The sequence below is a fragment of the Theobroma umbraticum genome, unplaced genomic scaffold (assembly GCF_002168275.2).
Source record: "Theobroma umbraticum cultivar Fairchild unplaced genomic scaffold, ASM216827v3 scaffold_30.0, whole genome shotgun sequence".
In the NCBI taxonomy this organism is placed as follows: domain Eukaryota; kingdom Viridiplantae; phylum Streptophyta; class Magnoliopsida; order Malvales; family Malvaceae; genus Theobroma; species Theobroma umbraticum.
In genome coordinates this window covers 68,016-79,795 of record NW_018397254.1, presented here as the reverse complement: position 1 = coordinate 79,795, position 11,780 = coordinate 68,016, and the positions used below count along the sequence as shown (strand labels likewise).

Below are 11,780 nucleotides of genomic sequence, written 5' to 3'. Positions count from 1 at the left end.
TTTTTTAAAAGAAAAAAGTTATATTTTGAGTAGAATTTCAATATTCAATAACTAGAACAAAAACTAAAAACTTTTTGCAATGTACTCAACGCGTATTTAACCAATGGGTAAAGGCTGAAAAAGAAGAATATGAAAATGCAAAAAATACCATTTCAATTTTTTATCAATATTATTGAAAAAGTATAACTAGCATTTGGCGAAATAAAGTCATAAGGACATAGGGATTAAGGAGTGCAATTTTATTTTATTTTTAAACAATTATAAAAATATATATATATATATATATGCATTTAATAAAGGCTTTTTGTCAAGTAAAAATATAGTTTTCTTTGATTCGACTTATTATATCCTGGCGAGGGAGGCTAAAAGAAAGACAAAAGCAATGCAATCGTATTTCGTAAGGAATATAATACTGGATAGTCGCCTGTAAACTTATATCTATCTTTGGTATTTGTGTGAAATCAACCGTAAAAGGGGTCGCGGAGTACATCTGGGTCTCTCACTCCACAAACACCATGGACTTGCTCTCGCTCTCATCTCCTCTAACCCCATCCTTGTCCTCTCTTCAACTTAAACTTAAACATAAAACCTCTTTTACTTCGCCAAACCCAAAGCCTTCCTTTTTGTGCTTGACACCCACACCCGTTTCTTCATCTGTCAAAGTCAAAACCACCCCTAAGTGCCTTCAACTGTCTGCCCCTCAGAGCCCCGCCACCGCCATGCGAGGGGCAGAGACCGACGCTATGGGCTTGCTGCTCAGGGAGCGCATTGTTTTCCTTGGAAACAACATCGATGATTTCGTGGCTGATGCCATTATCAGTCAATTGCTGCTTTTGGATGCTCAGGACCCTAACAAAGATATCAGACTCTTCATTAACTCCCCTGGTGGTTCTTTGAGGTATGCCTTTTTCAAGGCTTTTATATTGTTTAATGCCTTAATCCCTCCGCTGTATAACCCAGATTCAGCTGGTCAATTTTTTACTGAAAAGACCAAGTTCTTAATATAGATTCTGCTCTATTCCGTGAACTTGCTTTATGGTTTCATAAGCTAAATGCTTTTTATAATCAGTGAGAATGAGAATTGTGATTTATTTTCTTTTTGCCTATTTTGTCTCATTGGTTTAATAACTTGGTCTGTCTGGAATAAGGGTGTTTGATGTTATTAATCTTGCTATGGAGTATGAAGGACAGTTTGTTACGAATTTAGATTCTTATGATGTTCACAAAATCAACAGTGTGGAGCAAGTGAAATGATTGACCGTTTTAATTTCTCCTTATCAATTGCAAAACACCTGAACCTGTTGCATCTGCTTGGTAGCCCTGTCTTTCGTAGCAAAAATTAGGGGAGTTTACATTTTCTTGGGATCACACGTTTTTGAAAAAGTGGATTTTCACAGCTCTTTGGTTAGCTTCCTGTGCTTCCATTCTTTCGAATGTTAGCTACTTGCCATTGACGGCATAGTAAAATTACTTAAATCCACTTGTGTCTTAGACATATTAAGGTGTAGTTCTAATTGGTGGACTTGAGCCAGAACCAAGCTTATCAAAGATGCAACTGGACTTCTTTAAAACTGCACCAGATAACCTTTTTTAATTTTATATTTGAAATTACATGGCATTACGTTCATGGTATTGCAAACTAGTGTCTTGTAATCTATTTATTTGGAACCTTGAATTTCTACCTTTTTCTTTTGTTTAACTTTGTAACTTGTTGGTGGTTTTTGAAATTTTGCACTTGGGATTTTGAAGATTCATGCTTAAAGTTTAAACTTCTTTCTGCCTTTAGGGTCTCATTAGGTTTTTCCTTTTTGTTATTTATTCAACTTTCTGAGAAGATTCTTGGGCTTGTATGTGATCATATTGTGTCAACATTGACTTCACCATTATAGCAGGTATTTCATTATTTGTTCAAACTAAGTATGTTATCTTTCTTCTTGTTTCAAATGTCAAGCAAGGATATCATTGGAAGTAATTTAAAAAAACGTATGCCTTTTTGGGTAGATTTTTGTATGTTTCTCAATCTACTGAAGTTCCTGCCACCAGAGGCTAAAATCTATGAAGTATTGCGCCCTAGTTTCAACATAGGAATATATTTATGTATATGTGGTCATCAACTTATAGTTTGTTTGGTTATGAAAGTCATTTTCTGCATGTTCAAGAATTTGGCAAGCCAAAAAAAATGTGGTCAATAGAAACTAACTTCTACTTGGTGGAGAACCATGGGATGAGATGAGGAGAACAACTTTGGGAACTTATTTACCTTGCTTAACTAAGTGGTGCTTTTCTCTCTCTTTTTGCATCAGGAATTTCCCTCCTCCCTTGTTGGGCCTCTTAATGATGTCACCTACTTGTGTTTGTGACCTCCTTTGTCTTGTCTTTTGTTCCTAACCATCTGAATAGACCTTTGGAATCTTGAAGTTAAAAGTTGGTTCTTGAATTTAAAATCTGTTCTTTATGGGTGGTTCAGTTGAATCCTCTTGATTGGATGATAACCAGGTGTCTCATGAATAGAAAAGCTAGTGATTTCTTAATGAGTTTGTTTGCTAATAATAGTAAAAGTTTCCCCTTGCAATCCAAACATTGGGAAACACTTTCCACCGTGTTGTTCAAAGGATAGAAAATGTTTTCCTTAAAATATTTACACTGGAAATCATTTTCTATGAACCAAAGGGAGCCTTGATGTCTCTTGTGAATGCATTTTAAAGTTTTCAAAGTTGGATTTCTTTTGTTTTGTTAATTTGCATTGGAAAGGATGTTGTTGCATATTCACTGTAGAGGCATCTAATTTAAGAGTCTTGACATGAGTCTAGAGAAGCACCTCCAATTACTGTTCATGGCCAACAACAGCTAACAAGATTCTTCCTTTTTCTTTGCCATATTTTTTCTGAACTTTCTTCCATGCTTTACAGCTTTAATAAACCATTTACTCATATATTGTCTAATGTCTTCGTTTTAAACTACCAACCCTATCTTCTGGCAATTCTTTTGTCATCCAAACTGTGATGGAATAAATTCGTGAGCTGACAAGTCATGGCTTGGCTGAGTTACTTTATTGCAAACATGCGGGCTGAAGATACCTTTTCTAGATTACTTTCGTAAGGCCCTATCAAACTGAATAATGACCTTTTTGTTTGATCTTCAAATAGTATCACACCATTTGTTAGAATCTTAGAAATGATTTGGCAATTGAGTGCAACTTTTATTTGATGGGAGGGGTATTCTACTTGAATTAGGGCAATATCAACTTTTACTTATATTGCATGGTGAAATGGAGATGTGGTTTGGAAGTGTGCATATTCTGGGAACTTTTTGTGTATATAGCAGTTGGAAAATGTCTGCACTCATTACATGTTATATTTCCATTGAGGCTTGAGGCATTGTTTGGATTGAGGGGCTGCATATCCTCCCTTGTTTGGAAAACATTTTAATTGAAGGGGAGGGATTTGGTACATAAGGCCCTCTTAAAGTCCAAACCTCCATCTTTCTAAAACTCTTTTAGAGAATTTGTAAGGGAAGGATTGCTCATAAATTTTTTTATTTTACTGATATAATTACTTTGATTTTAACATATCAAGAATATAATTGCTAATAAACATGATAAATTTCCATTTCCGTCCCTTTTCACTCCTTAATGAAAGAAGATTGCTGGTGTGCCCTTTCCTTTGCTTTCCTTTTCATTTTTTTGTGTAATCCAAATAAGGGTTATTTACTTTCTGCTTGCCCATTCTCTATTCTCCTCCCCATCTTGACGTACAAAGGATAGAAATTTTCTTGTTAAAGGCGCCATTTCAAAATCTTGTCTTTTTCTATTTGATTTTTTGATTGTTCCACATTGCTTGTCTATCCTTTGCTGATCTGCTTCTGCTTTTGGTATTTGTATCAGTGCTACTATGGCTATCTATGATGTAGTACAGCTTGTCCGGGCTGATGTTTCCACTGTTGCACTTGGCATTGCAGCATCAACAGCTTCTATTATCCTTGGCGGTGGCGCCAAAGGCAAGCGCCTTGCAATGCCCAACACTCGAATAATGATTCATCAACCTCTAGGAGGTGCTAGTGGACAAGCTATAGATGTAGAAATCCAAGCACGGGAGGTTATGCATAACAAGAATAATGTGACAAGAATAATTTCTGGTTTTACTGGACGTTCGTTTGAACAAGTCCAGAAGGATATTGATAGAGATCGCTATATGTCTCCAATTGAAGCAGTCGAATACGGAATAATTGATGGAGTTATTGATAGAGATAGCATCATTCCGTTGGCCCCTGTGCCAGAAAGAGTGAAAGCAACTCTAAACTATGAGGAAATTAGAAAAGATCCAAGGAAATTCTTGACCCCTGATATTCCAGAGGATGAGATATACTAGATTGGGACATTTGATGCAGGCCTATGGTTTTGATGGTATTGCTTTTTTGTGTTAGTTGCGTAGAACTTTGTAATTGGCCTGTTCAATTGCAACACAAAAATGAATTTGTTGATTGCTGCAATCAGAATGCTGTCTAATTATAATAGGCTGTTGTTGCTTTTAGAAATGAATTGAAAATCATGAAAACAGTGGAAGCTTGAAACTTTTATTTAGTTCATCTTGAGGTATCTGGTTATTGTATCGGTGTACTTGAGTGCACAAGACATGATGTAAGCCAGTTTTAATTTGTACAAGGCAAAGCTTTTTGTTTGTGGACAACTGAAACAGGAAATGGGTTGAGGTAGTTGAGCCAAAATGGAGGTTTTCATCACAAAACTCAAGTCTAGGAGTATTTGTTAATCGTATTGTCATCATTAGCATCACATGATGAATATTCTGGAACATTTCATTCATGGAAGAATTTTAAAGAAAATTGGAGATGAAATTATGGTAGAGATTGGGGAGGTGGTGATTTTCGGCTTCATTCATTGAATTCAAGAAATATCTTAACCAAGTTACTGTAGCGCATCCTCAGGTATCATTGGGCCGATGGGCTCCATCCATTACTAAAATGTAAAACTTAAATAGAAAAGAAAAAGGAAAGCTAGTAAAAACTAAAAAAGGGGCGGCAGCGGCTGCGGCAGCTCCAGGAGAGAAAACCCTAATAACGGAACATCGGGAAATGTTTGGTGGTGGGGATAGACGAAAGGGGTCGGGGGCGAATAAGCAGCACGTTGGGGGTGGGGAGGGCAGTGGGGGCCGGAGGAGACTCGAGAGCTTATCCTCATACGGGGGGAGCTAGAGAGGGACTTCACCGCTGCTAAGCGCAACAAGACCCTTTGGGAAATTGTGAGTGCCAGAATGAGGGACAGAGGCTACATCCGAACCCCTGATCAGTGCAAGTGCAAGTGGAAAAATCTTCTCAATCGATACAAGGTCCCTTCTGTTTTTGTCTTCCTCTTGTATTTTTATCTCATCCTAATACTTCAATTTCTAGAATTCAAAGATGATGGTCTTCTAATTTGACGTCTTCTCCTAATGTAGTACTTCTTCTTATCCTTTCTCAGCCTCCTAGTGGCTCAAAACTCCTAACCTATCCTTAACCATGTATAATCATGGATGATTTTATTCCTGCTGAAAAATGTCGGTGCACTGATGCATCTACACAAAGAGCCCGCCTCCTTTATTGTGCATTGCAATCTTTCCAAATTGCTTCAGTTACAGTCTTGAGCGATATGCCAACTTATTAACAAATCTATACTTCCTTGTCAGGGGAAGGAGACATCTGATCCTGAGAATGGTCGCCAATTTCCATTCTTCGAGGAACTGCATGCGGTATTCACTGAAAGAGCCAAGAATATGCAGCGCCTCTTACTTGAATCGGAGGCAGGTTCTACCCAGGCAAAGAAAAGAATGAGGAGAATAAGCGCAGACAGATCCTCAGATGAATTTTCTGAAGAAGAAGACGATGAAGATGAAAGTGAAGAGGAAAGGCATGCTAGAAGCATTTCTTCGCGAAAGAGGAAAGACTAGACCGAGCTATTGATAAGATAAAATCTCCTAGACCGAATTCTGGCACTAGCACTACCTAGTGCTGGTCTCCAGGAAATGCTTAGAGAATTTTTTCAAGCAGCAAGAGGATGGAGATGCAGTGGAGGGAGATGATGGAGAGGCGTGCTCGCGAGAGACAATTGTTTGAGCAGGAATGGCGGCAGTCAATGGAGAAGCTTGAAGGAGAGAGGTGATGGTCGAACAGGCTTGGAGGGAGAGGGAGGAGCAGAGGAGGCTGAGAGAAGAGAGCCGGGCTGAGAGAAGGGATGCCTTGTTAACCACTCTCTTGAACAAACTCATAAACGATAATAATCTCTGACCTGGAAAGTTTTATCTCCGTAAAGATGAATATACAAAAGTTTGATGATAGTGGTAGCTGCTAGTGAAAGAACTTGTAATCTATAAAATGTATGCATAGAAAGGTATACAGGGAATGTATGTTCAGCTGCGAATTGTTTGGGTATAGAAACAGGTGCTTTTGTTGTATTGATTGATATGGTTTTACTTTATGCAAATGATGCGTTCATTCTTCATTTCCTCCTCTTATTTGAATGGATTTTGTGTTAGTTATAATATAATATAAATCCTATCAATCGAAAATAATATTAAATTAACAATAAAAATGATAATTTTTCAAGCACAAAATTTCTATTTTTATCTATCCATAACATTGTGCCATGGAATTGTTTTTTCTTGACATTCTAAGCATATGGATACAATTGGAACTTCAAGTCTAAACTTTGGACAAGATCTTGATTCTATAGACACATAAACATATTTTAAAGTTTTCTCTACTTAAATTATCCATCGGTTTTTAACGTGGTACTTATGAATGCATAACTCAACTCAACTCTTTATTTCCTTCATGCCACAAGATGACCTTGAATGAAGCAGTATCCATAAGATTCTCAAATAAGGATGCTTCTGTAGCTCCAAGTGTGAAAGTTGCTTGGTCACTGCGATCCGGACAACGGGTATAGGGTTGTAAGCTAATGTTGCCGGGTGAAAACGCCTTAGCTTATTGCTTCCTCTATTTGGCCTTGTCTTTCTCAAGCAAGTATGCCTTCTCTGCTTCAGGTATTGCCAGCATAATACTATTCAGCTTGAAATTCATCTCCTCAACTTTTTCCATGAGCCTATCATTTGTAACCATGCCAACACAGACACTTTTATTGGTCTCCAGCTTTCAATTAATGGTAAAGCAATAATCATGCCGATCAATGGTGCCCCATGCTATAGCAATGACGGCCCAGAAGGTGAAGTACCCTACGCTGAACTCCCTGCATTAAAATTTAAGAGGTGGAAGAAAATGAGTAAAATATAAGTAAGACTCTTCCAGAAAAGCTGCTTTCGTCTACTAGAATCGAAGGACATTTCAAATTCCTAAGCTAATCGTTTGCAACCAGTACATTTTATTTTGTTTTACTATCAGAGACAGAATCTGACTTAGATGACACGTAAAACAAGCCAGAGAAAGCAAAAGGTTAACTGCAATAGTTATTTCCTCTCTGGTAAAAGCAAAGTTTCAGGTATATCGCGTCATTAATTGGCTCTTCTGCTATATAGAAATGTGCATACAATTACAAAGATAATTTACCTGCCGGAAGAGAAAGTAGAGGCCACAATATGACGATGACAAGTGTAAAACAACACCCATTTCATTATCCATGATTTGGCTTTTTTTAGTTTTTCCTCTTTGAACTCTTCTCCTGGCAAATCACTCTTTTCCTTTTCAACCATTGTTATCTGCCTAGTGGTGTCCCAGTTATAGTTGTGAGGCCACAAAAGACTGCAAACAGCATGAATGGCTCCACCTGTAAGTATAGAGACGAGGTTTCCAGCAAGCATTGGCGCATTTCGACCGCTTGTGTCAAGATTTACTTGGCCATATCTACAGCTGCGACTGACAACAAGTGATGATTCCAAAAATGCAACCAACAATTGTTCCTAGAATGGCCCCCCATAGCATTTGCTTTCTCTCAGGAAGCATAAAAGCGATTGGGAAACTGCCGAGCCGATAAGCACTCCCATGGCAAGATACATCCAACCCAATGAAACGCCAGCCTTGTTTAGTATTACTGCAAACAATCCCATGAAACTTCCAAAGCCTAGGACGACCGCCCTGGACACGCTGAGGATCTTTTTCCCGCTGGCATCTGGATTTATGTAAGTACGGTAGATATCATATGTGCACAACGAGGAAACTGCAATTAGCTCAGAGGAACCAGCAGATGTCACAGCCCTGTTCATGATCAATGCAACACAAAATTCACGTGTTGAAACAAAAAAGATTAGTATGTTTCCATTGTATTCATTTATTCCTTAACAGAAGACACGGATGTCGCTAGAACTGAAAAAAAAAAAAAAGAAAGAAGATTTGAAAGCTGAAACAACTTTCTATCCTAGATAAAAAAAGGGAAAAAGAAAACTCAAATCTAACTTCTAGATTCAACAATGTTGCTCAAGTGGATTGTTTTGGAATGGGACATTGAGGTTTAGCCCTGTAAAATAAGTTATAAGAAGAGAATTATCAAACTGTACAAAGGATTTCTTATTTCTGCCATTTTCTATGCTAGAAATACTAAAAGAGGAACCAAAGGTAAAGGTAGCGACGAATGCAGCTTACATAAATAGCATCATAAGGAGAAGTAGAGATCCTCCTTTTCCCATCAAAGCTATAGCAGTAGCAGGAGGAACCAGTCCACGGCTTGCCTCATCCTCTGTTAGTGGTAAATCAAGGGCAAGAGCTCCAAGACCCAATGATGTTGCCAAAGAGAATGGCACCGCAAACCAAACAAGCCCTCCCAGCAAATAACCTCTATGAGTTGACGAAGGTCGAGCAGCAATGGCACTCACCCAGTATCCCTAAAAATTTCCAATTCAAAAACTTCTAGTTAGTATCTGAAAAAATGTGACTGGTAATTCTAAATCTGTAATCACTACTGAAGCTTACGTTGTCAACGAAAACAGTGCCAAAATTGCCGACGATGTTTATAATCCCAAAAACAAGACCGCCTGAACTCAGCATTGTTAAATAAGACCCTTTATAGTTCCCACTGATGGGGCCACAAGATTGTCCATCGTGGGAAATCGGCTCATGACATATTCTTGACTTGCTGGCTATTTCCCGCAGACGGTTGTATACGATGCTGGGGCTACCAAGCTTGTTGCTGGCTGTATAAACTAAGTATACGAAGATGACTAAAGCCACATGCACTACCGATCAAAAAACAAAAGTAGGTCAGATTTAAGACAGCCTATGCTTAAAAGAAAAGTTAAGCGAAATGGACAAGAGCATACCGAAGACAGAGTGTATATAGCTCGCCAAGAAGGTGGCTTTAAGTCCTCCTGCTAATGTGTAGACAATTACCCCAAGTGGTATTAAGAAGCTAGCAGCATATATGTTCACCCCCGTAAGTGCATTCACCACAGCAGAACCACCAAGGAGCAACATTGCCGTGACAATGATATTTGTCAGAAGGCAGAAAGCAAGGAAGACAATATGAGCAGCTTTTCCCCAGCTGAGGTATGTGAAAGATGAAAGATCACCAAGACAGGCATACACACACACACACACACAAAATGAAATCATAAATACTTATACATTAAGGATGGGTGTCATAACTACTAACCATAGTACTTACCGAGCCTTTACAATTTCGCAGACAGTATGAGCATGGGGAGCCTTTCGTTTGATCTCTATAGCCATGACACCAAACAACAGTACCTGTTCATTAGCAAGAATAAGAAACTGCTTACTGTATGGGCAGGTTGCTGATTGTTTGGAGCAAAAATTTTGAACTTGCCTGGATGGTAGCACCGCTAGCATACCAAAAAGGCCCACTGATTCCATACTCCCATGCAACATTGGAACTTTGCAAAATGGTAGCAGCCCATGTCCACTACAGAGGATCAGCATTAGAAACAGGGTATGCCGAATAAATTATGTCTCTCACTTGGCAAACAAAAATGGAGATTTCACCTGTGATACAATCACGCTGGCAATAAGCCCTGTTTTGACATTCCTACCGGCTGTGTTGAACCATTCGGATGTGTGGTGCGACCCAACATATCGCTTCTCTAACCACACCTGAACATGTCATTATAACATCAGTAGGAAGTAGAAATTTGTGCAAGATATGAAGTAAATGTGCATTATTCCTAGAAAATCTGCATTTGGTTTCCTGGTTAGACATACATTATCGGTATTTAGTAAAGCTTTGCAGCTATAGTATGTCCTGAAGATGTTCAGCTTTTCTATGTGCGAACTAACGTCCTAATGCCCATGCAAAATAACTTTCAAACGCTACTGATACTTGACAGCAACACGAAATGTATTTTTACCATGCAGATGCGAATGAATTTAGGTGTTGGCCTAGTGCAAAGCATCATTCATTTCTTAAACTGAGAAATGGCGACTAACGTACCAACTTATACACAAGGAAGCTCAACTAACTAGAAGTATTTCTCAAAGGTTATCACGTCTAATTTTGAAAGCTTTTTGAATGAAGAGGCTTAAGGAAAAGGAAAAAAAATACCTGGTCGAAAATCATAGAGAAAAAGCATTGTTGTGAACCGTATCTGAGTTTCCATAGCATCTAAAAGATCAACATCTAGAGATCCACAAGAATCATCATGTGTGACATTCAGAAAGGTTTTTGTATTGTTCCTGATTTAAGCCACCTTGACCTAGTTGCTCCTTGGAGAAGGTTATGTACATAAGCAACAGGATCACAAGGGGCTAGAAATATGCCAGTCAGAACCACAACCTATAGCAACTCAATTGATGCCAAGCCAAGGCGTCTTAATCTCTTGAGAAAATTTAGAAGCCGAAGCAATGCTACTGTTTGTTGTGGAGAAAATAAATTTCAAACAGTTGCACCTAATCAGATGAGTAGAGATCCGAATATCCAATTACATGCCAAATTAAGTTTCTTGTATGCAGTGTAGAAATAGGTTGTGTCTTAATTATCAGATTACAAGATCAACTAAGAAAAATAGTATGTCCAATGTCTTGCATCAAATCAAACTGAAGTGATGAATTTGTTTGTAGTCTTTATGCAGAAATACAAGCTCGAGTGAAGTCCTAGCTTCACAATTTTTGGCTAGTCTTAAAACTAGAAAGTGAAGGAAAGGAAAAGAACGGAGAATATTGATAGAGAGAACTGCAAATTAAAAACGTTGACTCTTTTGTCCAGTGGGAAATAATAATGACGATGGTTAAAGGTAAGCATTCATGTAGTGTGAAGATTAATACACGACAGATATTCGCAAAGGTAAGATATGTACAAGAGCAAGTGAGAGTGTTTCAACTGAAGTAGAATCAGCCAAGCCAGTGTACGTGGAGTAGAGAGTAAGGAGGAATTACCAGGAAGGAAGTAAAAATAGCGAAGAAGGCACCGAAGCCAAGAATAACAGCATAGCCAAGGCCTTGATTGAGCACTGCTTTGCCCTCAAAGAAACTGCTCTGCCTCACGCACCCTACAGCCTCGTGGATATGGTAGTACGTGGCTGAGAACTCAAACGGAGGACAACTTGTAGTCATACTCGGCGCTTTGTCTAGTGTCTAATGCCCGATGTCCGGTTCATGTTTCAGCCACCGCACTCTTTTCTTCCTTTCAGATAGAAATCATAGCATATCGTTATCAGCACCAAAAGTTCAAAACACAAGAGGCCCTGTTTCTTGTTCCATCCAGCAGCCAAAGTCAAACTAAGCATCTCTGGGTATCACACGAATCTTTTGGATACCATAACCCCATACAAAAGAACAATAAGTCCAAAACGTTTCGCGTTTCCCACATGATAATATATTTGAAATATATA

The 11,780-nt window shown here is 38.6% G+C and overlaps 2 protein-coding genes and 1 pseudogene across 3 annotated transcripts; 2 read left to right on the top strand and 1 right to left on the bottom strand.

Annotated features, from left to right (window-relative positions):
• The first annotated feature begins 369 nt into the window (after positions 1–369).
• CLPP4 (CLP protease P4) lies at positions 370–4,789 on the top strand. The gene is made up of 2 exons (XM_021423580.2): positions 370–898; positions 3,884–4,789. The coding sequence occupies exons 1-2, from the start codon at positions 516–518 to the stop codon at positions 4,365–4,367; spliced, it is 867 nt and encodes a 288-aa protein (XP_021279255.1). The 5' UTR covers positions 370–515; the 3' UTR covers positions 4,368–4,789.
• Positions 4,722–6,321, top strand: LOC110412932 (trihelix transcription factor GT-3b pseudogene; annotated as a pseudogene). Its single transcript, XR_016351347.1, has 3 exons — positions 4,722–4,755; positions 5,137–5,342; positions 5,679–6,321. The product of XR_016351347.1 is annotated as a trihelix transcription factor GT-3b pseudogene (transcript).
• A 593-nt stretch (positions 6,322–6,914) lies between these two features.
• DUR3 (urea-proton symporter DEGRADATION OF UREA 3 (DUR3)) lies at positions 6,915–11,774 on the bottom strand. Its single transcript, XM_089783477.1, is given in 14 exon segments — positions 6,915–7,136; positions 7,139–7,173; positions 7,175–7,237; positions 7,542–7,604; positions 7,606–7,869; positions 7,871–7,961; positions 7,964–8,199; positions 8,584–8,822; positions 8,911–9,173; positions 9,258–9,478; positions 9,602–9,684; positions 9,764–9,859; positions 9,940–10,047; positions 11,326–11,774. Coding segments are annotated over 14 exon segments (2,088 nt in total). The 5' UTR covers positions 11,503–11,774; the 3' UTR covers positions 6,915–6,987.
• Between the last annotated feature and the right edge of the window lie 6 nt (positions 11,775–11,780).

Excerpts from the sequence above, each read along its gene's own strand:
- CLPP4 (XM_021423580.2), top strand. The coding sequence starts at position 516 with ATGGACTTGCTCTCGCTCTCATCTCCTCTAACCCCATCCTTGTCCTCT. Across the intron at positions 899-3,883 it reads TCCCCTGGTGGTTCTTTGAG|TGCTACTATGGCTATCTATG; the intron begins GTATGCCTTTTT and ends TATTTGTATCAG.